The 26,031-nt window shown below is 39.2% G+C and overlaps 2 protein-coding genes across 5 annotated transcripts; one reads left to right on the top strand and one right to left on the bottom strand.

Annotated features, from left to right (window-relative positions):
* Window positions 1-6,979: 6,979 nt before the first annotated feature.
* On the bottom strand, window positions 6,980-11,298 carry LOC122557181 (cx9C motif-containing protein 4). 4 transcript variants are annotated; one of them, XM_043704582.2, is made up of 3 exons: window positions 11,242-11,298; window positions 8,570-8,637; window positions 6,980-7,346 (listed from the first exon to the last, which is right to left on the bottom strand). In XM_043704582.2, the coding sequence occupies exons 2-3, from the start codon at window positions 8,625-8,627 to the stop codon at window positions 7,198-7,200; spliced, it is 207 nt and encodes a 68-aa protein (XP_043560517.1). In that variant the 5' UTR covers window positions 8,628-8,637; window positions 11,242-11,298; the 3' UTR covers window positions 6,980-7,197. The 4 variants fall into 4 exon arrangements, with proteins under 4 accessions (XP_043560517.1, XP_043560516.1, XP_043560515.1 ...); XM_043704581.2 differs by lacking the exon at window positions 11,242-11,298 and adding an exon at window positions 10,248-10,325; XM_043704580.2 differs by lacking the exon at window positions 11,242-11,298 and adding an exon at window positions 9,843-9,997.
* brcc3 (BRCA1/BRCA2-containing complex, subunit 3) lies at window positions 10,083-25,849 on the top strand. The gene is made up of 8 exons (XM_087992097.1): window positions 10,083-10,331; window positions 14,010-14,130; window positions 17,418-17,504; window positions 19,024-19,112; window positions 19,970-20,025; window positions 20,401-20,532; window positions 23,323-23,366; window positions 24,712-25,849. Exons 1-8 carry the CDS (start codon window positions 10,227-10,229, stop codon window positions 24,861-24,863), a joined length of 786 nt encoding a protein of 261 aa, XP_087848223.1. The 5' UTR covers window positions 10,083-10,226; the 3' UTR covers window positions 24,864-25,849.
* The last annotated feature ends 182 nt before the right edge of the window (window positions 25,850-26,031 follow it).

Here is a 26,031-nt window from a genome sequence, read left to right as displayed (position 1 = left end):
ACAAAGTTTTTTTCCCTGGGGTCGGGGAGTCCAGAACTAGAGAGCATAGGTTTAGGGTGAGAGGGGAAAGATATAAAAGAGACCTTTGGGGCAACGTTTTCACGCAGAGGGTGGTATGTGTATGGAATGACCTGCCAGAGAATGTGGTGGAGACTGGTACAATTGCAGCATTTAAAAGGCATTTGGATGGGTATATGAATAGGAAAGGTTTGGAGGGATATGGCCCGGGTGCTGGCAGGTGGGACTAGATTGGGTTGGGATATCTGGTCAGGATGGACGGGTTGGACTGAAGGGTCTGTTTCTATGCTATACGTCTCTATGACCAGTTTGGATGATGAGTAGATTCTCAAATTGGCAGGAAGTCATCGGTAAACAAATACTTATAATGAAGCAATGGCCGTTGGGAACACTGGATAGGATGGTGTTGGAGAATACTGGAAAATAGAAGCACAATATAAATAGTCATTTGGTAGTACAAAACCGGAGCCTTCTGACGAAGTGACACATTTTGTTAATTTTTTTTGCATTGAACTTATCAGGACAATTCATAAGAATTCAACATGTAAGTTCTACCTCATGGCAATGCCTCTACCAGTCACAGTCTATCTGCAAAATAATCAGCACTCTCCTCTCATGCAGTATGGTTTTGTTATTCATTCACAAGATGTGGGTATCACTGACTAGGGCTGCATGTATTGCCCATCCCTGATTGCCCAGTGAGCTGTTAAGAATCAACCACATTGCTGTAGGTCTGAAGTCACAGGTCAGCCAGACCAGGTCAGGATGGCAGTTTCTTTCCCTGAAGAACGTTAGTGAACCAGATAGGTTTTTCTAAACAATCAATATGGTCATCATTAGACTTTTAATTCCAAATTCTTACTGAATTCAAACTTCACCATCTGCCTTGGTGGGATTCAAACCCAGGTCTCCAGAACATTACCTGGTTTCTGGATTACACCACTTGACCAATGTCTCCCATGAAATGTCCTGATAAATACAAGATGAAAAGTTTTGACAAAACATTGTTTCAGCAATTCTCGAAGAAAAGGTATTCTGTTTTCATGGTGGAGAATATAAAAATCATTTCAGTAATAGCTGTAAATCGGGGGTGGAAGTGAGAGGAACTTAGAGGAATTTATAATCACTAGGGAAGTGGTACTAAGCAAACTAGAGCTGTGAATGTAAGACCATTATGATGTAGGAGTAGAAGTAAATCATTTGGTTTATTGATTGCACTCCGTCATTCAACGAGATAGCTTAATGTTCCATGATACAAATGCTACAGGAAGGATAGAAAGGAAGACGAGAGAACGGGGGAGTGGCATTTTTGATAAAGGATAGCTTTATGGCTGTACTTAGGATATTCCTGGAAATATGTCCAGGGAAGTTATTTGGGTGGAACTGAAAAATAAGAAAGGGATATTCACCTTATTGGGATTGTGTTATGGACCCTCTTAATAGCAGGAAATTGAGAAACAAATTTGTAAGGAGATCTCACTTATCTGTAAGGATAATAGGGTGGTTATGGTAGGGTATTTTAAGTTTCCAAACAATGACTGGGACTGCCATAGTGTTTGGATGGAGAGGAATTTGTTAAGTGTGGGGGGAAAAAAAAAATTCTAATTCAGTATGTTGATGAACCCACTATAGAAGGTGCAAAACTTGACCTACTCTTCGGAAATAAGGCAGGGCAGGTGACTGAGGTACCAGTGGGGGAGCACTTTGGGGCCAGTGACCATAATTCTATTAGTTTTAAAATAATGATGGAAAAGGATAGACCAGATCTAAAAGTTGAAGTTCTAAATTGGAGAAAGGCCAGTTTTGATGGTATTAAGCAAGAACTTTCAAAAGCTGATTGGAGGCAGATATTCTCAGGTAAAGGGTCGGCTGGAAAATAGGAAGCCTTCAGAAATGAGATAACGAGAGTCCAGAGACAGTATATTCCTGTTCGGGTGAAAGGAAAGGCTGGTAGGTGTGGAGAATGCTGGATGACTAGAGAAATTGAAGGTTTGGTTAAGAAAAAGAAGGAAGCATATACAGTAGACAGGAGGGATCAACTGAATCCTTAGAAGAGTATAAAGATAGTAGGAGTATACTTAAGAATGAAATCAGGGCAAAAGGGGACATGAGATAGCTTTGGCAAATAAGGTTAAGAAGAATCCAAAGAGTTTTTACAAATACATTAAGGACAAAAGGGTAACTAGGGAGGGAATAGGGCCTCTCAAAGATCAGCAAGGTGGCCTTTATGTGGAGCTGCAGGAGATGGGGGAGATACTAAACAAGTATTTTGCATCAATGTTTACTGTGGAGAAGGACATGGAAGATATAGAATGTAGGGAAATAGATGGTGACATCTTGAAAAATGGCTGTATTACAGAGGAGGAAGTGCTGGATGTCTTGAAATGCATAAAGATGGATAAATCCCCAGGATCTGACCAAGTGTACCCTAGAACTCTGTGGGAAACTAGGGAAGTGATTGCTGGGCACTTTGCTGAGATATTCGTGTGTCTAATAAACTTGATTGAGTTTTTTGAAGAAGTAACAAAAAGGATTGATGAAGGCAGAGCACTGGACTTTATCTATATGGACTTTAGTAAGGCATTTGACAAGGTTCTCCATGGGACACTGGTTAGCAAGGTTAGATCTCATGGAATACAGGGAGAACTAGCCATTTGGATACAGAACTGGCTCAATGGTAGAAGACAGGGTATTGGTAGAAGGTTGTTTTTCAGACTGGAGGCTTGTGACCAGTGGAGTACCCCAAAGATAGGTGCGGGGTCCACTACTTTTCTTCATTTATGTAAATGATTTGGATGTGAACATAGGAGGTAAAGTTAGTAAGTTTGCAGATGACACCAACATTGGAAGTGTAGTGACACCGAAGAAGGTTACCTCAGATTACAACGGGATCTTCATGAGATGGGCCAATGGGCTGAGGAGTGGCAGATGGAGTTTAGATAAATGCGAGGTGTTGCATTGTGGGAAAGCAAATCTTAGCAGGATTTATACACTAAATGGTAATGTCCTAGGGACTGTTGCCGAACAAAGAGACCTTGGAGGGCAGGTTCATAGCTCCTTGTAAGTAGAGTTACAGATAAATAGATAATTAAGATGATGTTTGGTATGCTTTCCTTTATTGGTCAGATCACTGAGTATAGGAGTTGGGTGGTCATGTTGCGGCTATACAGGATGTTGGTCAGGCCACTTTTGTAATATTGTGTGCAATTCTGGTCTCCTTCCTATTGGAAGGATGTTGTGAAATTTGAAAGGATTCAGAAAAGATTTACAAGGAAATTGCCTGGATTGGAGGATTTGAGTTATAGGGAGAGGTTGAATAGGCTGGGGCTGTTTTCCCTGGAACGTCAGATGCCGAGGGCTGAGCTTATAGCGGTTTATAAAATCATGAGGGGCATGGATAGGGTAAATAGACAAGATCTTTTCCCTGGGGTCAGGGAGTGCAGAACTAGAGGGCATAGGTTAAGGGTGAGAGGGGAAAAATGTAAAAGAGACCTAAGGGGCAACGTTTTCACACAGAGGGTGCCAGAGGAAGGGGTGGAGGCTGGTACAATTGCAACATTTAAAAGGCATCTGGATGGGTATATGAATAGGAAGGGTTTGGAGGGATATGAGCTGGGTACTGACAGGTGGGACTAGATTGGGTTGGGATATCTGGTCAGCATGGACGGGTTGGACTGAAGGGTCTGTTTCCATGCTATACATCTCTATGACTCTATCTGATAATCATCAACTCCACTTCCCTGCCTTTTCTCCCATAATCCTTGATTTCCTTAATGATTAGGAATCTATCTCAACCTTGAATATACTTTATAATCCGGCCTCGACAGCTCTCTGCAGCAAAGAATTCCACAGATTCACTCCCCTTTTGAGAGAAGAAATTTTTCCTCATCTCTACCTTGAATGGGTGACTTCTTATTCAGATTATGTTCTTTGGTCCTCGACTCTTCGACCAAGGGAAACAACCTCTCAGCATTGATCTTGTCAAGTCCCCTTAGTTTCTATCTCTGGATGGACTTCACCACACGATCCTAAGAGGTTGTTAATGAGGTAGTAGATGCATTGGCATTAATTTTCCAAAATTCCTAGATCCCACAAGGGATCAAACTGAAAAGTAGCAAATATAACCTGTCCCTTTCAGAATGGAAAAGGAAATTATAGGCCAGTTAGCTTGAGGTCTGTTATGGGAAAGATGATTTAGAAATGTAGCAAATAAGCGTAGGCCATTTGGACTTCTGAGCCTGCTCTGCCATTAAATTGAATCATGTTTGATCATCTAACTCAGTACCTGTTGCTAATTTCTCAACCTATACCTTTTGATCCCTTTCGGGCTAAGAACTATATCTCCTTGAAAGCAATCAATGTTTTGTCTTCTGTGGCAGAAGCTCCCACAGATCACTACTCACTGGGTGAAAATATTTCTACTTATCCAAGCCCTAAATAGACTAATCCATTTCCTTAATTTGTGACTCCTGGTTCTTGACTCCCTGGTCATTGTGAACATTATTGCTGTGTTTACCCTGCCCAGTCCTGTTAGAATTTTATGGGTTTCTATGAGTTTCCTCTCATTCTTCTAAACTTCCAGTGAATATAATCCTAACCAATCCAGTCTCTCTTCATACATCAATCCAGCCATCCCTTAAATCGAAGTCTGGTAAACCTTTGTTGTCCTCAGTCCATAGCCAGAACTTCCTTCTCAGATAAGCCTACCTAAACTGCTCACAATACTACAGGTATGAGCTCACTGAGGCCCTGTATAACTGTAGTGAGACATCCCTTCTCCTGTATTTAAAACCTCTCAATGAAAACCAACATACCATTTGCAACCTTCATGTCTGCTGCACCTGCATGCTCACTTTCAGTGACTGGTGTCCAAGGACATCTAGGTATTGTTGCATCTCCCACTTTCCCAATATATCACCACTCAAATAATAATGTGTAATTGCCAACAAAAGGGATAACCTCACATTTATCCACATTATACTTCTTGGACTATAACCTGGTGTTGTGTGACTTCTAACCTTATCTATATAAGCTCTTAAAATCAGTATGGATATTACCCACTTACTCTCGTACTCTATTTCTTCTCTCTTAATCACTTTGTCCTCCTTTGCTGAAATCTAAACTGATCCTACTCCTCAAGTCTGTTGCTTTTTTTTTTGGCCAATTTTTTTGTCCTCTCCTTGGATATAATACTACCTCTAATTTACCTTGTGAGCCACGGTTGGGCGACCTTTCCTGTTTTATTTTCTGCCAGGCAGGAAAGAACAATTGTTACATTTCTGCTGCAGTGAAGTTATACAGCTATTCAGAGATGTTATAATTGTTGTGAGTAAAACAAATCCAGATCCCACAGAGGTTGGTCTTAAGACCTAGTGGATAGATTCTTGTTAGGCGGGGGATCAAAGGTTACCAGGGACAAATAGGAATATGGAATTTGAAGCACAACCAGCTCAGTCATGATCTTATTGTTTGGCAGAGCAGGCTTGAGGGGTCAAATGGGCTACTTCTGCTCCTATTTTGTATGTTTATGTTTGCGCTCTCAATTTGCATTTCAATTCATAAATAGCACAGAAATGTTTTTTCCATCTCAGCAAATTGCATGATTGCAATAAATTGCAATAGGGGTACAATAACTATCTAAGAGGTGAGAAGAAATTAGTTTATTTCCGTTCTCACTGTTTAATGTCACAAGGTTGTCAGCATTGAAGCCAAATTTCTTGTTTACACTATAAACAACGGAGTTCCATGTAACAGTTGTTTTAGTAACTTCCATTTTCTATTTAAAAAGAAACTTGTTTTAGTAATTTCCATTTTCGATCTAAAAAGAAACTAAGTGCATTTATACTGCAACTTCTCAGTGTCAGTTTGTTGAAGAATATGAAAGTAACTTATGATAGGAACAATCCCAATTTTGCCAATCTATTCTTGCAAATGAAGTCTGTCATTAGTGGAATCATCCTTGAGAATCTTTTGTGAACAGATTTGAATGCCTTCAAATATTTCCTGAAATGTGTTTAAAATTTGTCACAGTTCTCCAGTTGAGGCCAAACTAATAGTTTACAAAGGATCCCCCATTATAAAGAAAATAGAAGCAGGAGTAAGCTATTTGGCCCCGTGAAACTGCTCCACCATTCAACACAATCACCCTTTGATGCCTAGGAGCTTTATCTAACACCTTGAAAACATTCAATGTTTTAGCCTCAACCACTTTTTGTAGCAGAGAATTCCACAGGCCCACAATTCTCTGGGTGAAGAAATTTCTCAATCCTAACTGCCCCATCCATAACTTACTTGCTTTTGTACTCTGTGTCTCCAGTTATGAAGCCCAGGATCCTGTATGTCTTATAAACTACTTTTTCACCTGGTTCTGCTGTGTTCAACATTTTGTGTACATATGTTTCCAGTTTTTTTGCTCTTACACCCTTAAAAGCTCAAACTGTGTTTGACCAAAATTAATAGATAGTCCCACTTCCATTTTTTTGGAATAGTGGTGCTGGAAGAGCACAGCAGTTCAGGCAGCATCCAAGGAGCTTCAAAATCGACGTTTCGGGCAAAAGCCCTTCAAACTTCCATTTTTGCTAACATTTAATGATTGAAGTAATATTTTTCTATTTATTAGATCTTAATACAGTGAAAGTGAACTAGACAATGAGTGACAACGTTCTGGCAGAATGTGACCATGATTAAATAGAATTCAGAATTACATAGCATCAATCTATAAATAGATAATTAACAAAAAAAATCAGTCAATAGAATTCTGACATTCTTGTACATTATGAAGGTTTGTAATGATTGCGATTACTGCACTTATTGCATCCCTGACTACCTTTATAAAGAACTAATTAAATAGTTGAAATACCACACACACAGTCTACTTCCATTCTATTTCAAAACGATATTCACATTCTAGGATTAAATAACTGGCAGTTTACCAAAAATATAGTTGGTATCCAGACAATCGTCAAGTATAAATTTAGAATACATTATTTAATTCAATTTTTGTGCCATTCGGTACACTTCAGATTTAACATTTGACTGGGAGGAGATTTAAAGACATTGCTGTGCTCATTATATCATCATTCCAAATCCTCATGGTTAGTCGTGATGTAACTCATAATTAAAGTCTGGTGCAATACTTTGGCAATCTTTAGAAGTGATATATGACTAAAGGATTTATATTCACTGACAATTAGTGGATATCTGTAAGCTTTTCTTTTCCTCTTCTTTCAAAAACCCTGAACAGCAAACAGACGTCTTTGCATATATCTTACAGCACTTGTGCATTTCTTCAATTACATGCTGGCATCTGCTTTCTTGATAATGATTAGCTGTAAAGGACACATGAGAAATGAGGAATCATTCAAAGACCATAGGTGTCATTCCAGTTCAGCTTTCATACAGGAACATCTGCCATTGATCCAAGCTGGTCCTTTTTGGCAGCACAGAATGGAAAGGAATAACCACTTTCCTCTAGGATTTAATTTTTCAAGTACTATTAATGAATTGAACTATGTGATGGAGGTAAAAAGTGTTCTCTTAGTCCATTCTTATGAAATTACTGACTTCAGGTGATGAAATTACTGACTTCAGGTTTTAGAAGTGTAAGTGGCGAGTCTCGATACTATGTGGCAGGATGCTGCCATGATTTGGAGGGATAGGGGAGAAGACAGAAAGAGAGAGAGAGGAAAGAATTGGCCAAAATATGAAGGAATATTAAGATAAAATCCTAGACAACATGATATTTAGCTATTCACATCAGCAAATCCAAATATTCACATCAGCAATTTCTTTTTTTCAAAAACAGAAAATTATATTGTTAAGTATAAAAGTATGTTATGCTGTTAACTTTTTTGGAAGCTGACAGTCAGCTTTTTTTTTAATGAAAGTAATTGCAAAAAAGATATAGTTCAGAGTGCTAGACAAGTATCTGGAATTGAGAGTGTGGTGCTGGAAAAGCACAGCAGGTCAGACAGCATCCAAGAAGCAGGAGATCTGATGTTTCGGGCAAGAGCCCTTCGTCAGGATCATGATTCCTGATAAAGGGCTCTTGCCCGAAATGTCGATTCTCCTGCTCCTCGGATGTTGCCTGACCGGATGTGCTTTTCCAGCACCACACTCTCGACACTGATCTCCAGCATCTGCAGTCCTCAATTTCTCCTAATATCTAGAATTGGTGGGTTAACTTATGAGGAAGGGTTGGACAAGCTAAACTTGCATTTGTATTTTTAGATATTGAAGGTGTCGAGGGGTATGAAGAGAAAGTGGGAATAAGGCAATGAGATAAAGGATCAACCATGAACATAATAAATGGCAGAGCAGGTTCAAATGGCCAAATAACTCTTTCTTGTTTCTATGTATGTATGTATGTATTGTAATGACAAAATGTCAAACACCATGTGAAGCTGTTCAATAATATTACAAATAAATTTGCATGACTTTAGTGTCTCAATAAAATTTAACTAATTTGGGATAAATGATAAAGGGCGAATGATGAGTATCAGACACTTCAAACTAAGCACACTGAAGGAGAAAATGAAAACTTAAATTTCACCTTGTAAGCACTTCTGTATTTCACAGGCTTGTTTCTGACAGGGATCTTTAGTAGACATAGCAAAGCACCTGAAAAATAAATTGGTAGATTGGCATTTTTGTTTGCACTTTTACACAGTATGTTCAATGGCTAAATGTAAAATGTAAGACATGAGGTACAATAACTATATAAGAGATGAGAAGAAATTAGTTTATTTCCATTCTAACTGTTCAATGTCACAAGGTTGTCAGCACTGAAGCCAGATTACTTGTTTACACTATAAACAACAGAGTTCCATGTAACAGTTGTTTTAGTAATTTCCATTTTCTACTTAAAAAGGAACTAAGTGCGTTTACACTGCAACTTCTCAGTGTCTGTTTCAGTCATGTGGAAGCCTTTACATCATCTCAGAAGTGAAACATGAATTGATTCTGAAATATACATGGGAAGAGTAGGCACTTTGACGCTACATGGGAGTGGAACTCTGGAGTCAAAGCAGTGGGGCATTTTTAAAAAATTATCTGCAGTTAATTTAAATATTTTAACTAGTAATTACAAAGAGGGAACAAACATGCTGAGCAGTGTAATTATAACCTTACATTTTCATCGTCAGCAAGCTGGGAAAACTTTTTTGAGATATAGAGATGCCAGTGTTGGACTGGGGTGTACAAAGTTAAAAGACACACAACACCAGGTTATAGTTCAACAGGTTAAATTGGAAGCACTAGGTTTCAGAGCGCTGCTGCTTCATCAGGTGGTTGTGGACTATAAGTTACTTGTGATGTGTGATTTTTAACTTTTTCTTGAGAGCTTGTCTAAAAAAATTTGAAGATATTCTAAACATGCAAATGTATCCCAAATTTATTTCTTAAAATACTTCTACGTGTCATGTGCCGATTCAGACATCAATTCTTCAAACGTTAGTTTTGAATGTACCAAAAGGTTTCAACTCTGCCTTGAATGTAGTTTCCAAGAACAAGCTGGATATCTGTGATAGGCCTGAATTCTCAATGTTTTTTCAATCCCTTCCATCTATGAAATTCTACTCCTAAAATATTTGGTTTAAAGATACCCACTTTGCTGTATCCTACAGGCTGCAGATCAGCAATTATCAAGATTAGTATTTTGTTTCTGTTTCATTCGTTAAGGGGAGGAGGGGGGACTTATTTAGACGCAGCTTCCTGAAAACTCAAGGTACAAACTTAATCCGTCCTTTTCAGGAATCTGATCAAAGTGCTGTAAGGCTAACTCTAATAACAATAACCATGTGGATGTACTTTCTCATCAAACTGACCTGTCTGGCCTCAGACCTTTAACTGCTCTGGAGAGTTAGTGTCACCTCATAAATTGCTCGTGTTCAGCGCCCAATGAACATATGAAAATTAAATATCAACATCTTTTCAGTCTCGCGATGTTACAATTGATGTGCACAATGCGAACTCCCTCTGCCGAAATTTTAAAGTTGCGTTTATCACTCGTAATTTTTTTCCTCTTCCCACCCCCCGCCGCTGGCACAATATTAACTCGGGGGAATGTTCCCGGAACCGAGTTGCGACGCGCGCGCTTGCCGCCCGGCGCCGGTTGTCAGTCGGTCGGCCTCCCATGTTTGTCGGGAAGGGGAGAGGATCCGGTTCGGTTTAAAGCGAGTTTAGGTTTGACTCCCAAGTGTTGAGCGAACATGGCAGTGTGCGGGGTTCACCTGGACTCGGATGCGTTCCTCGTGTGTTTAAATCACGCCTTGTCCACCGAGAAGGAGGAAGTGATGGGACTGTGTATCGGAGAGGTACCCACTCGAACCTTCCCTTAGCAACCGGGCGGGAGACTGTCACCCTGACAACCCGACTCCCCCCTTAGCAACGGGCTGGGCATTGTTACCCCCGGCAACCAGGTCTCAGCATCCCTTGATGAGGAAGCCTCAGCATCTGTTTCTCCCCTCTGAGTGGGAATTGGTGCATTGCCTCAGGATTCGGGTCTGGGGCTATCATCCAGAGGTTGTTCAATCCTATCACTAGCACAGGCCCAGCTGGTACTGTCTGCTGGTCTACTGGAACTAACTCATCACTTCTGCAAGGTGATGCTCTTTACAGGCTGCTGGAGCGCAGCAAAGGTCCCTTCGCCTTACCCCTTTCTGTGCTGGGGCGTTGACTGAACTCATCAAATTAGTCCTGTTCAGTTAATGTGCACGAAGATTATTCACTGAGCCGATTGTTCTCTCAATAGAGCAAATCTCAAAATTCGATATAAATCCAATCCCTGTGGAATTATTGCTTCAGTTCCAATAGGGTGCCCGAGCATGAAGATAGGATTTTATTAATGTTACTTTCAGGAAATATTGGTATACAGTGTATGGGTTATCTGAATGTGCCAAGTGCAGGTTGCTTCGGAAGACAAAGTATCATTGGATCTATGCATCCCCCAGCTCTGCACCACTTGGGTTTTGCTTGCATCGTGTTCTAAAATAATTCACAGAGTTGCTACAGTGCAGAAGGACTATTTAATCCATTGCTACAGTGCTGGGTCTCCAGTGGAACAATTTTATGAGCCCCAAATCCCACCTTCTTTTCATGGTCCAGCAATAATTTCAGAATTGTATCCATCATTTTATGTTGTCTCTTTGACTTCTTCCTACCACAATGAATGACATCAGAGTTCTCTGCATTAAATGTCATTGTTTGCCTATACCATCAACCTACCTGTTTTGTCCTGTTGAAGTTCTATAATCTCCTCACAAATGTTCAAGTTTTGTATCATCAACAAAATTTTAAGTCACTTAACAACAACTCCTGGAGAACTCCAGGTTCCTCCCACAGTCCAAAGGTGTGTAGGTTAGGTGGGTTGGCCATGCTCAATTGCCCATTATGTCCACGTCTGTGTAGGTGAGCCATGGGAAATGCAAGGTTACAGGGATAGGGTAGGAGGATGAGTCAGTTGGGATGCTCTTGGAGAGTTGGTGAGGACTTGTTAGGCTGACTGGCCTGATTCCATGCTGTTGGGGTTCTATGAAACTCTGCCTATAAACCTTTCTCCAGTTTGAAAATCATCCATGAACCACTACTGTTTGTTTCCAGTCATTCTGCATCCATGTTGTTCCTGACCCTTTCACACTGTGAGTTAATTGACAACATCACATCATTAATGACTGTCAGAAATAATGTACAAATGAAATAAAATAGGCTGCCAACTCCAAACGTGTAATCCAAAGTAACCACTGAATAATTCAGAAGAAATTTCTTCATATACCACAAGGCATATTGAAGCAAATAGTGTAGATCTTCAGTATTATAGTTCCAGCAAATATTTTGTATAACATTACTTCCAGCAAATGGATTTGAGCTACCATTATTTCAACAACATGTCAGGGTGGGTTTTTTCCCCACTACTGACTGAACTCAACAAATGAGTAACTCAACCCAGAAACTAGCTGTTAGCCATTATTGTTCATAATTGAGAGAAGGGAGAACAAGCTCAGTCACCTAATAGCCACCACACTGTTCTCTTCTTTGCTTCTTGAATCACCTGGAATGACTCAGCTTTTCCTTGGCAGTTTGCAATTTTGTACTTGTGTTGATAGCTTCATGTTTTGACAGCATTCAGATATTTCACAAGAAAATATAGAGCTGACTGTGAAAACTGTGTTTTTTAAAGATGAGAAATGGATTCTCAGTTATTTGTTGCAGTACAACAGTAAATGAGTTCTGGTGTTAGTGACAAAAAAACAGTTTAGGATTAGGGTTGGTTGGAGGTTGTTTGGAAGAAGAAGAAAATTAATGAGTGTTTTTATTTTTTAGGTTGCATTAGTAATTCTATTCATATTTAGGCTCCAAGACAGTCGCTCATCTGTTTTTAAAAAGAAAAATAATTAAGTTGGTTAAAGCACAATGGTTTCTGGAGACACACCAAAATGCCCTCCATCTGATAATGTTTCTGTTAAATTTTTTTTAGTGAGGTGAATTGTGTTATCAGCAGGGAAACTGAACACTTTCCATTTTGCTATTCAGTGTCAGCATTTTGTGACAGAACATTTATAAAATGCATGTGATACAGAGGTCTCTCCTTCCTGCAATTAATTGACCTCTATATACCTCGTACTGTGTTGCCCCACTCTAATTTTTTTATTTCCATATTGGTCTCCTTTTGAGTATTGCTGAGCAAGGATGTTGTGTTGAAGCATTTCATCTTGTACTCATCAGGGCATTTTACAAGAAGGACCAAAGTAAAGGGAAATCAACATTTGTATCGTATAAATGGAGAGTACTATTTGGTTGACAAATTGCCTCTGGTAGAGACACTGCCTTGGAGAGGACACCTATTAATGATTGAACATAATTGCCAAGTTTTGTTTAAATGTTTAGACCCGGAAGGTTAACTTGGATTAATCAACGCATTGCCCTGAGAAATAAACAAATGAGTAACTCAACCCAGAAACTAGCTGTTAGCCATCATTGTTCATAATTGAGAGAAGGGAGAACAAACTCAGTCACCTAATAGCCACCACACTGTTCTCTTCTTTGCTTCTTGAATCACCTGGAATGACTCAGCTTTTCCTTGGCAGTTTGCAATTTTGAACTTGTGTTGATAGCTTCATGTTTTGACAGCATTCAGATATTTCACAAGAAAATATAGAAAACTGTGTCTTTTAAAGATGAGAAATGGCAGTCACCAATTTTGTTGATTTGATCCTTACAGTTCACTGCAGCCACACATTTATGGCCTGCTCAGGACTCTCAAGTGATATCCCTTTATGCCCTAGCTTAATGCAATTTCCTTGTATGTCCTCATAAGCTCTAGTGTAGTTCCTGCAGTTAACTCCCAAGATGACTTCTCTGATTGGAAGAGAAGTTACCAGAATCCTCTTGCCAGCTAATCAGCCATTTCCTCAAATTCCATTTAAATATTTTCCTGCTGGGTACAAGATGAAAAGCTTCAATAACATTTTTCAACAATACACAAATTTTGTACTACCAAACAGTTATGCTCTTTAAAGTGAGTTTGTGCAGTTTTCATCAAACAAAGACCCACTAGAGTCAGCAAAGAGAGATGTTCATCTGTTCCCTCCAGCTGGATGTGAGAGTATAGAATCCTTACAGTGTGGAAGCAGGTCATTTGGCCCACTGAGTCCACAATGACTCTCCGAAGAGCATCCCACCCCAACCCCCTCCATCATCTTGCATTCCCCATGGCTAATCCACCTAACCTACACATTCTTGGACTGAGGGAGGAAACCAGAGCACTTGGAGGAAACCCATGCAGACAGGGAGAAAGTGTTAACTCCACACAGGCATCTCCCTAGTGTGGAATTGAACCCATGTCCCTCACACTGTGAGGCAGAGTGCCAACCATTGAGCCACCATGTTGTCAGGCTCCAGGGATAAAGGTTAATGTCCTAATTCAGTATGCCATCAGTTCATTTTGACATTGTAGGAAGGAAATAAAGTCAATTAACCTCTCATATTTTTCTTAGGTTGACACAAGCAGGATTGTTCACATTCATTCTGTCATCATTCTTCGCCGTTCAGATAAGCGGAAGGATCGAGTGGAAATTTCTCCAGAGCAACTTTCTGCAGCATCTACTGAAGCTGAGATATCCTTTCAGTTGAGATTATTATTGAGATAGTTTATGGAATTCATATACAATCATGTTGTTATTAGCAAACAACTGCTGTATTAGTTACAATTAGCAGATAATTGTTTCCATATTTTATCAAGATGAGGCAATCCATGTATGGGAAAGTAAAGTGGATATTAAGTGGAGAGTAAAGCTCCCTCCCTCATCAGTTTGTGATACAATTCCATTTAATAGCGTGTGTCATTGTACCTGCTCATGTACAAAGCAGACAACTTCCACCCAAAAAAATCCATAGTTTCTGCACAAATTCAATGCCAAAATGTCAAAGCTTCTAATGATCTAAATTTGCCCTTTCATGTAGGTTCACAGATCCACAAGTACATTGTCCCTCATTTTCATTTCATATAGTGCATTTTCATTATTTTATTACTCAACTCCATTATTGTTGTGATAATGCAGTGACTTGATTTTGGTGTTGACTCCTGTTGTTAAACTTTTTTTTTCTGCATCTATTCTGCTGAATTTCAGACTATCAGAATCAAAAGACTGGACAAGGAAGCTTGTCATTTAAATATCCCAGTGCTGGAGAAATAGTGCAATAATGATTGTAGTCGCTGAAAATATGTTGTTAATAAAATTGCAATAGTCTACACTTTAGAGACAGAAAGCTGGTGGTGAGTTTAACCAGAAGGTCACCATAACTCAGGCAGGACCTTCACCCATGGCAACCTCAGCTGATACGGGTATTGAAGCCACTGTGGCGTCACTCTGCATCGTAATTTAGCCATCCTGCCAACTGAGCTAACTGACACTCTGATGTATAATCATACTGCTGAACTGACAGTGATGTTGTTCATCAACATCACGAACACCTTCCACCCTGACCTTAAGTTCACTTGGATCATCTCGGACACCTCTCTTCCCATCTGGACCTCTCCGTTTCCATCTCCGGATACCTACTTCAAACCCACCAATTCCCACAACTACCTGGACTACCCAGAAAAGAACCCTATCCTTTACTCCTAATTCCTCTGCCTCTGCCGTATCTGCTCCAAGGAGGAACAATTCCACTCCAGGACATCCCAGATGGCCTCCTATTTCAAGGACTGCAGATTCCCCTCCTACATGATCAAGGATGCCTTTCAGCACATCTCCACTTCCTGCACTTCCGCCCTTGAACCCCAGCCCTCCAACCACAACAAGAATAGAAGCCTCCTGATCCTCACCTTCCACTCCACTAAAATCTGTATACAGCTCATTACCCTCCACCATTTCTGCCACCTACAATCAGACCCCCCCCCACCAGAGATATATTTCCCTTCCCATCCCTGTCTGCGTTCTGCAGAGACCATTCCCTCCGTGACTTCCTCATTAGGTCCATGCCCTCCATCAACACACCTTCTGATCCTGGCATCTTCCCTTGCCACTACAAGAGGTGTAAAACCTGCACCCATACCTCCCCCTCACCTCCATCCAAGATTTTTTCAGATCTAGCAGAGATTTTCTTGCATATCCAAACACCTCATCTACTGTGTCCGTTGCTCTTGATGTCTCTTCTACATTTCAGGGAACGTCTCTGGGACATGCACCAAACAGCACCAATGCCCTGTGGCTGACCACTTCAACTTCCCCTCCCACTCCACCAAGGACATGCAAGATCTGGGCCTCCTCCGCCAAATCCAAGCCACTGACAACTAGATGAAGAACGCCTCATCTTCTGCCAAGACCTTCCAACCACACGGCATCAAAGTCAACTTCACCAGTTTCCTTATTTCCTGTTCCCCCACCTCATCCCAGATCCAAGCCACCAACTTGGCACTGCCCTCTTGAACTGTCCTACCTATCCATCTTCCTTCTCACCTATTCCGTCCACCCTCCCCTCTGACCTAGCACTGTCACCCCCCACCTGCATCTACCTATCACCTTCCCAGCTACCATCCTCCCCAGCCCCATTTATCTCTCAGCCACCCCCACGATCCTGATGAAGAGCTTATGCCTGAAATGTCGACTCTCCTGTTCCTCTGATTCTGCCTGACCTGCTGTGCTTTCCAGCGCCACACTTTTTGACTCTGATCTTCAGCATCTGCAGTCCTCACTTTCTCCTAGTAATCTATAGCCCACACCCTAACATACTGATTATGGGGAGGTGATGGCCTAGTGGTTCCATTGCTAGATTGTTAATCCATGGACTGAGGTAATGTTTTGGGGACCCAAGTTTGAATCTGACCATGGGGTGGATTTTGAATTCAATAAAAAAAAATCTGGAAACAAGAGTCTCATGATGACCATGTTGATTGTCAAGAAAAACCCATCTGGTACACTAATGTCCTTTAGGGATGGAAATCTGCCATCCTTCCATGGTCTTGCCTCCAGATCCACAGCAACGTGATTGATTCTTAACTGCCCTCTGAGCAATTAGGCATGATCAATAAATGCTGCCCTTGCCAGATATGACCATCTTGTAAATGAATAAAATAAAAATTACATCGGTTTGAGTCCCACTGCAACAATGGTAAGATTTGAATTCAGTATGAATCTGGAATTAAAAAGCTAGCAATTATGTAAGCATCAGAAATACCCATTTCGTTCAGTAATGCCCTTTCGGGAGGGGCAACTGTCATCTTCACCTGGTCTGGCCTATACATGACTCCACATCTTGGCAATGTTCTTGGCTCTTAACTGTCCACTTGAATGGCCTAGCTGGCCACTCAGTACAAGAGCAATTAGGGATAGGCAAGTAATACTTGCCCAGCCAGCAATGCCCACATCCCATGAACTAGTTTTTGTTTTAGAAAATAAAAAACATTGTCTTTAGAGAATTTGCTTCATAAAAAGGAAACCAAAGAAGGTGATCTACTTCCAAATTGACATCCCACTCAATCTCCGTCTAACTCTGTGACCCCCAAATTCATGGTTCTAGATAAGCATATAAAAATGTTCAGTCTGTACATGCGTTTTTAAGTTAGATGTAAAATAAAATTTTCTAGGAGGCAAAAAGTAAAATGTCCCTCTGTGCTGCTGTATCAAAATATGATACAGGTAAATTTAAACATTTCTTTGCCCATTCAACTGAAAAGTACGTGGGCAAGATAAGAATTTTTTTTTGAAACAATCATAATATACTTTCACAATGTTATTTTTCTGTATTATTTAGATTAGGAGAAGTTGGTTTGATGTCAGAGGTTTCTGGTGAGGATTGCAATTCATTGGCTTTGTGGGTTTGCAGTGTTCTGGGGAAAATGCATCGCTTGAAGGTTATGTACTAGAGATTTCAATTACATACAATCTTTGACGACTTGCACAGGTTAGCTGAAATGACGGGTCGCCCAATGAGAGTGGTAGGATGGTATCATTCTCACCCTCATATCACTGTATGGCCTTCACATGTAGGTAAGTGTGTGACTGAACTGGGTGGGTATCAAGTAATAGTGGAGTTAATGTAACATATGTGAGCAGTTTAAAGAGTACAAATCCCTTGTGAGCAGTGACTTTTATCCTGTTTGCTCCTGATAGTAAACAAGATAAAAAATCAGCAGTGTATAATGAAAGGCTTGCTTAAAATGCTAACTTTATTAACACTATCCCATGTGTTTTCAGACCTTTTTTTTCTGATTAGATTACTTACAGTGTGGAAACAGGCCTTTCGGCCCAACAAGTCCAGATTGACCCTCTGAAGAGCAACCCACCCAGACTCATTCCCCTACATTTACCCCTTCACCTAAAACTACGGGCAATTTAGCATGGCCAATTCACCTGACCTGCACATTTTTGGACTGTGGTAGGAAACCGGAGCACCTGGAGGAAACCCACGCAGACACGGGCAGAATGTGCAAACTCCACACAGACAGTTGCCTGAGGTGGGAATTGAACTCAGGTCTCTGGCGCTGTAAGGCAGCAGTGCTAACCACTGTGCCACCATGTCGCCCACCATTTGACTGTCGAAGGTTTCATGTCTGACCTCAGTTGTATTTTCACTGGTTGATCATGGCAGGTGCTGTCATGACTATATCAACGTCAGCCAGGTGGACCTCATAAAAAATGAGTTCCCTGATTGGGGCTGTTAACATTCCCCTTCCTCCCTGGTTTTGTGATTTCAAATTCTTTTGGAGTCCATTTTCTACACTGTCTGTGTGGAGTTGGCACATTCTCCCTGTGTCTGCATTGGTGTCCCTTGGGTGCTTCAGTTTCCTCCCACAATCCAAAGATGTACAGGTTAGGTTAGTTAGCCATGCTAAATTGCCCATTGTGTTCAGGGATGTGTGGGTTTGGTGCATTAGTTAGGGGTAAATTTAGAGTGGTAAGGGAATAAGTTGGGCGGGTTGCTCTTCGGAGGGTCGGTGTGAATTTGTTGGGCCAAATAGCCTATTTATGTACTGTAGAGATTCTCTCTGAAGAAAAGAGTCAAATTATTAAAGAGACATTTGGATATTTTAATAGGGGAACTATGAGCTCTGTAAACTGAGAGGCCTTTCACATTTGTATTTACTATTTTGGATGATTTACATCTACCCCTAAGCCATAAGAGAGCATTTTCATGCAACATACTTACCTGTGACCTGTTGTTTAGTTTAATTCTGTTTAAAAAGGAACAAGATTGTTTGCTGTTCACTGTGTGTACGATAGACATTTTATACTTAGGCTTTTCCAATGATTTTCTATAGGAGATACATCTCCCTGTTATGTTGGCTGATGGGATCTTAGGTTTTTGGACAAAATAAGAATGCACCTTGCCATTAAAATTTGAGTTATGTCCAAATGTGCCAATTCAGATCATCAATGTTAAGCTCTCTTCATTGAAATAATTTAGAGTCCATTTTAGTTTCCTTGCTAGTGCAGTTAACATGGAGTAGTTTGACAAAGAAGCAAAGCTTGATCAATACCATTCTAAACCTGCTTTTTTTTCTGTCAGATGTCCGTACTCAGGCCATGTATCAGATGATGGACCAAGGCTTTGTAGGGTTGATCTTCTCCTGTTTCATTGAGGACAAAAACACAAAGGTCTGTCCCTCTATATTTTATTGTGTGTTCATTCTTTTGATGGCATTTCATGGTGGTTTAATGCTTCCTCATAGTGGAGTGAGAGAAAATCTCTGGGGCTGATTTTCCCCATTAGTAGTTAACAATTATATGCAACTTTTGTGGGACAGGCCAAATTAATAAATCTGAGTCAATGACATCCTGAAATGGAAGTATATTACCATTCCTTCACTATTACTAAAAACATCTACCTAACAGTCCTGACTGTGGTTGTTTTAAAAAGGCAGATCACCAGCATATTGTCTAGGTAGATAGTAATGGCCAAAATACAGACCTTGCCATGGTTATCCACATACTTTGAATGAATTTTTTAAAATCCAAACTAGAGAGACTACTATCTGTTGCACCAGTGAAATGTTTTCAATTCCCAGACAATGCTGCCTTTTTGCCTTGATGTGTGTATATACCAATTTGATATGACTTATCAATAATTTTGTGCTGTGAGCATTGGTTGAAACCGCTCCAAGCTAATTTTGTTCCTGCAATTTTACAGCTGTCAGAGGGAAACATCACAATTATCCCTTCAGTCTGGCTTAAATTTAATTACGTAACCAAAAAATGAGAGGGAGATTTACTAACTCATATTATGGAGAGTTCCAGAGCAAGGCTAATTGAGGTCTCATGCTCCTTGGCAGAGCTATTAGAATTTTAAGAAATAGTATTTGAATAGTTAATTATTAAATTCCACCCAGACTTCGTAGTAGCTCCTACCATAAAAGCCCAGTTTCAAGGGCTTGCAGGTTATATTAAGAGATCTATAGAAAATTAGGTGACACCATTAAGCAAATACATTTTACCTTTTTACATGTTTTCTTCAGACTGGCCGAGTTCTCTATACCTGTTTCCAGTCAATTCAGGCACAGAAAGGTTCTGAGTAAGTATAATGCAGCCTTTTATTCTGGTGAAAACAATATAAAGAGTTTTTTAATATGAAGTGATGAATTTTGTTATTATGGGGAAATAGCGAATGGAAAGCTTACAAAGTTTCCCCATCCATGCATATATCCTTTCACATGTTTGATTACTTTGATGATAGGCTGGGATCTGATGGCTATCATTCTCTGCCATGGTTTGAACTTTGTATGAGTTAATCAATTGGAGAAAACTTCAAGATAGAGATTTATGCTCAAAATTAATCGATAGTGGATAGGCCTATAATTTAATCTGGGATCATACAAACACCATAAACTAAGATAATAGGTTAGGAGGTCATCTGAATGTCATTAACCTTTTGGTAACTTGGTTCCAGGTATGAACGAATAGAAATCCCTATCCATGTAGTGCCCCATGAAACTATTGGTAAAGTGTGTCTGGAGTCTGCTGTGGAACTTCCAAAAATCCTTTGTCAAGAGGAGCAGGATGCATATAGAAGAATTCACAGGTAAAGTAAGAAATGATATGCATTTTTGTGTTTGAGGCATTAATTAATCAGTGAATTGGTAGAAATAGTGGAGGTCCAAAGAAACTTTGGTTTCAAACTGTACACAAAATCAGAATGTCATGAACTTATACAGAAAATAATCAAAAAGGCTATTGAAATGTAGGTCTTTATATCAAGAGGATGAAGGAACAAATGGATAAAAAACATGCTTAGTCTTTTATAAGCTCTGGTTGGATCGAACTTGGAGTACTATGAACATTTCTGGGCATAACACATTAGGAAGCATATATAATAGCCTTGGAGGGACTGCAACATAAACTTATTGGAATGACATCTGGACTGCAGAAGTTAAATCATGAGGGTATGTTATACAATCTGGTTGTGTTTCCAGAATTTAGAAGGTTAAATGTTGATTTGATGGAACTTTACAAGATAGTAAGAGGGCCAGATTGAGTAAGTTGAGAGAAACAAATTCTGGTTGTTGGAGAATGTTGAGCTGGGCATTAATCAAAAATTAGAATCAAATCTTTCAGGTCTGAAATCATGCAAAGGGTGACAGAAATTTGCTAAATGCTATTATACAACTACTATTAATGGTAGATCAAAATAATTGTCCGTAGTCCACAGGGGACCATAGCCATCTCTTTATGGTAGAGAGACACAATTGATCAAATAGCTTGAAGATACATCTCTGCATCAAGCATGGGGTAAAGTGAAGAGGCAGGGTCATGAATTTCCACAGCTCTTAGAGGAAATGAATCTGCACCATTGACATTTAGCTAACTATGCCAGCCAATCCTCACAGGTCGATTGAGTATTAATTGTAAATCTGCGTATGATCAATTTTTGTTAGCCAGAAACATTAAAGGATATGGTGTAAAATCCATGTGCTGTTGTCAATGAAGTCATGTAATTTTGTTGCTACCATTTTATCCTTTGAACACATGATCATTGTAGAGAGAAAATATTGAGGTCGTAGCTGTAAAAGAATCTATATTACAATGTAGACTGAAGGATATCAGTTTATTTCCACCCCATGTAAAATTGATTTGTATAATGGTTTTGTTAATCAATTGGTTCTGCTGATTTGATTTTTTAAAAAAATCTAAACATTTGTACTTAAAATTCTTTGTTTTCCTTTTTACAGTACTGTATTTGACAGGCAGACAATATAATGCCAGAATAATAATACTCCCTTTGGCACCCGACATCACTATCAAGAAATTAAAAACTTGCACAATGAGTCAGATACAGATACTTTTTCCCAACAGTGTGCCAAACCAAGACTTAAAAGAGAATGATCTATGACATTTTCGCACACTACTCATCTATATAATCTACCTTAAACTGAAATTGAATCTAAATCTGCATCAGATTTTGTATTTGTTTGACTGAACCTAAGTAAAATATTTTTTCTCAAGCTTCATGCTCACATATGAACTTGAATTTGTCAAACCCAATTTATTTAAGACTTTTGAAGAACCTGTCTGGTTACACTTTGAATCCCTCAGAGAGGTGAAAGAGCAGCCAACAGTCCAGTTTTATATCCAATCTTTTCTTTCTTCATGATGACCAATGTTGTGCTTCTTTTTTATTTGCAGCATTTTTGTTTTAAATGATATAATCAAAACCACTATACTTCAAAGAAATACTACAAGGCTGTAACTAACGCATTGTTGTCCACATCAACAAAGGATTTTTCATAATGAAATTTCTATGCTTTTCTCAGAATATTTTAGTTGAAGCCATTATTTGGATGGTGTTCTTGATCTCATACAGTGGCATTTGACCTTGAGATAAAGGAGCAGAATTGGGTCATTCAACTCTCAAGACTGCTCTGCCATTTAATCATGGCTGATATGTTTCTGACCCTCATTCTCCTGTTTCTCCCTGTAACCTTCAATCCCCTTACTAATAAAGAACCTACGTATCTCTGATTTGAATACAGTAACAGTGCTGTAACAGGCACAAGCATCAGTTTTATTTATCATATGCATACAATTATGAGTCATTCCTCCACATGAGAGCAGAAAATTCAATTAATTTATTGTTCCTTATTCAAATTCCCAATTTAAATTTACTTTGCAGTGTTTTTATTCATTCATGGGGTGTGGGTCTCACTGCCTGGCCAGCCTTTATTGCTCGGCCTTTTATGGGAGGCAGTGGTGTTATGGTAATGTCACTGGGCTAGTACCCTCGAAGTCCAGGCTAATTTCCTGGGGACATTTGTTCGAATCACACCAAGACAGCTGTAGAATTTGAATTCAATAAATGTCTGAATAATAGAGTTGGTTTAATCACTGTTGATTGTTGTAAAACACATCTGGCTCGTTAATGTCCTTTATGGAAACAAATCTGCCGTTGGTGCCTGGTCTGGCCTAAATGTGACTTCCGACCCAAAACAATTGGTTGACTCTTAACTGCCCTCTAGGCTATTAGTGATGGCCTATAACTACTGCCCTAGCTAGCAATACCCACATCCCACAAACAAATTTAAAATGATATTAGTTGCCCCTTGGCAGCTGCTTTATTGAGCCCTCTGTAGTCTATTTGGTGTAGGTACCAACAAATTGCTGTAGGGAGGGAGTTCCAGGATTTTGACCCAAAATCCTATTATTGGAAACAGAATAACCATAGTCTAGTGTTTTAGTAGATTCATCTGTGATCTTCCCTGTTTTTTGGTATGGATAAAATTTGTTAATCTACTTCACATCTTGTTAACAATGTTTGTTTGTATTCAACAGAAGTTTGAAATAAACAAAATCTGTGATATTTTATCTTTTGTTTCAGCCTTACACATCTGGACCCTATAACCAAGATTCACAATGGATCAGGTAGATTATAGCTCAATGTCTCCTTTTTAGAGAAAATAATATACACACTATACCAGAAGAGTATAGTTGAATGTTTACGTTTTTGATCCTAATGAGTGCTGGTGAAACAGTTAAAAGCAAGCTATAGGGAACTCTGTGGAAATCAAAGATAGCCATTTCACCCACGAACTGTTTTTCTCATTCCTCTGTGTTTATAAAAGGTTTTTGCAAAAAAAAAACATGTTTCACTGATTTAAAAAACAGAATTACAGGAGACAGCACAGAGAGATGTGACATTTAACACTTGCTATTGGTGACCTTTGTGCTTTGTATTGGGAGAGATGGAAAATGCCAGCTTTCTGTGTGGAATACAGGAATTAAATTTCTAGGTGGAAGAGAAGAATAATTAGTGGGAAGGAAATTTCAGGAGTTCAAAATTTTTCAGGATGTTGTCCTTCTGACTCAGCTCCTCATCACCCCTGAAACGCACATGTCAATAGTGAGGTCAGCACAGGTAAAGAAATTCTAATTTTTTTCTAGTATACCACTCTTGTTGAATTCCATTTTGCGCAGCATTAGAAAAGGTACACCTAAAAGTAACAAACACGTGGTTAGGAGTTTCAGTGGCAATTTGAGCAGAGATATGAACAGAGGAGGAAATGTTACCTGGATTGAAATAGGTGCATTTTGTGATGGATGTGGAATGTGAGAAGGTTCTGAAGTTGTGTACCATAATGTGCATAATCTGTGTATTGTGAAACATGATTTTTTTTTCCTCACGAACAAATTGATTCAATAAATTTATTTGGTTTTAAAGGGCAGTATTACAGAAGTTAGCTTTCTGTTAGCTCAAAACAGAAAGAAGAGTTGACAAACCTGTTCAGGAATTCCAAAATCTGACTAACTTTGTTACTGTCTGCTTTCCAACAAATTTTTTTGCAGGTCTATTATTAAATAAATTGCAATAAGTGAATTAAAAGAGGACAACGGGAAGGGGAAGAGGTATCTTATGCAAAAGCAGACAATTTATATCCTATCCAATATTCCCATTTAATACTTATTTGTTCAAATTAAAAATAAATGATAAGAAATGTGAGCAAACTGGCTCAACATCTCCCTAGATGTAAGCAAATTGAGTAATTTCTGCATCTTTTTATAAGGACAGGCTACATTTGGGTTGTGGAAATTTTAGTTAAGACTTTCATTTGCATCTATTTGCTCTGAATTAGTCACATGTTTCTACGATTTGATATTTATGTTTTGGACGCAGCAATATTCATTTATGTAGAATATATCCAATGTGTTTTTAAAAATTTTAAAATGCCCTGTCTGACCAATATCTGCCTATTCATTTTCATTTCTCTAGTTTTCACAAAGAATCTGTGTAGCCAGATGTCATCCATTAGTGGTCCTCTGCTACAGTGGCTGGAGGATCGTCTTGATCAGAACAAACAGCACATCCTGGAACTTCAGCGGGAGAAGGAACAACTCCTCCAAGAACTAGCGGCCTTAAAGTGAAAGGAATCATGGGACCTGTGGGAAGAGGGACAGGAAATTGCATTCCAGTTGTTCTTCTGTTACTGATGGACAAGGAAGCTATTGGATTGCAACAAAGATCTGTAACAAGCTTTTGGGTCATGTTTAAGACCCCCTTTTGTTGCTATTCATCTTACTTGCTTATCTATCCAGTCTTATGCCCAGACAAATGGAAATGGACACATTATAGCTTTGATCAGCTTTTGTGTCAAAGGGGAATTATTCTAGTCCTTTTTGGATCCAAACTTCCATATTTCAGGTGTCCTGAAATTTGTGGCTCCATTTACATGAAGTTGTTGGATAGATACATTTTCTGTTGATGTTTTAACTGATCATTATTTCAGTTACACAGTGTGATAATAGAAGTTACTTCAACTGATATTTCTTGAAACCAGGGAAGTTGTTGATTATTTGACAAATTTGTCAACAATTTTATTTGTGGCCTGCATTTTGGGTAGCCTTTAGCCAGTAGATATTCTGATTACTTTATATTCACCAGCTGTTGGAAAATTTAAGTGAATACTGGAAAATACTTTTCAATGCCACAAAATCTCAGCTAAATCTAAAGAGGTTAGACTGTTGATTTCTTACTATGTTCCCTGTGAAAGTAAAATAGTGAGTAGAAAAGTTCTGTTAACAATTTTCTTCTTTACTTCAGTATATTTATGATGGTTTGACATTATTGTATCACCAATCTGCATTTCATTGACTAATTCAAAAGTTTGGACTATTCCAATGACATCTTTGATTGTATGTATCATTAAATTAGGCAAACAACATAACTGAATCCTCAGTAAGAGAAGGATCAGTTTTATTCCAGCATCTCTAAACAAAGAGGAATGATAGGAGCTGTGGAAAGAGGATCAACAAATTTTATGCAAGCCATTGTTGTTACAGATGAGAAGGGAAGCCATTAACCTGCAAAGATACCTAGATTGGCTGAATAAATGTGACAGATCACTTTACAATCTGCTTTGTTATCGCTTCCAGTACTTAAACAGTCTTGATTGTGTCTTTGATTTTTTTTGTCTGGCATAACTATTTTCATTCAGGTTTGTGCATTGGTATCTGGGTTGCATAGGAATACATTCCTTATTCATATACACTTGGTGAACTGTTAGGCTGGTACTGCCACATACAATCTGCAATG

Source organism: Chiloscyllium plagiosum, unplaced genomic scaffold, assembly GCF_037043375.1.
Source record: "Chiloscyllium plagiosum isolate Xiang-an unplaced genomic scaffold, Cpla_swu_hap1 HiC_scaffold_11, whole genome shotgun sequence".
NCBI classification, from domain to species: Eukaryota; Metazoa; Chordata; class Chondrichthyes; order Orectolobiformes; family Hemiscylliidae; genus Chiloscyllium; species Chiloscyllium plagiosum.
Note: the sequence above shows the minus strand (reverse complement) of the source record. Positions and strands in the feature narration are given on the sequence as shown.

What these genes read in the sequence shown, in the direction of transcription:
- brcc3 (XM_087992097.1), top strand. Translation starts at nt 10,227, where the DNA reads ATGGCAGTGTGCGGGGTTCACCTGGACTCGGATGCGTTCCTCGTGTGT. An exon ending in CAGGCACAGAAAGGTTCTGA is followed by an intron (nt 20,026 to 20,400) that starts GTAAGTATAATG and finishes ACTTGGTTCCAG; the next exon opens with GTATGAACGAATAGAAATCC. An exon ending in GCATATAGAAGAATTCACAG is followed by an intron (nt 20,533 to 23,322) that starts GTAAAGTAAGAA and finishes CTTTTGTTTCAG; the next exon opens with CCTTACACATCTGGACCCTA.
- LOC122557181 (XM_087992100.1), bottom strand. An exon ending in AATACAGAAGTGCTTACAAG is followed by an intron (nt 7,347 to 8,569) that starts GTGAAATTTAAG and finishes TGTCCTTTACAG; the next exon opens with CTAATCATTATCAAGAAAGC.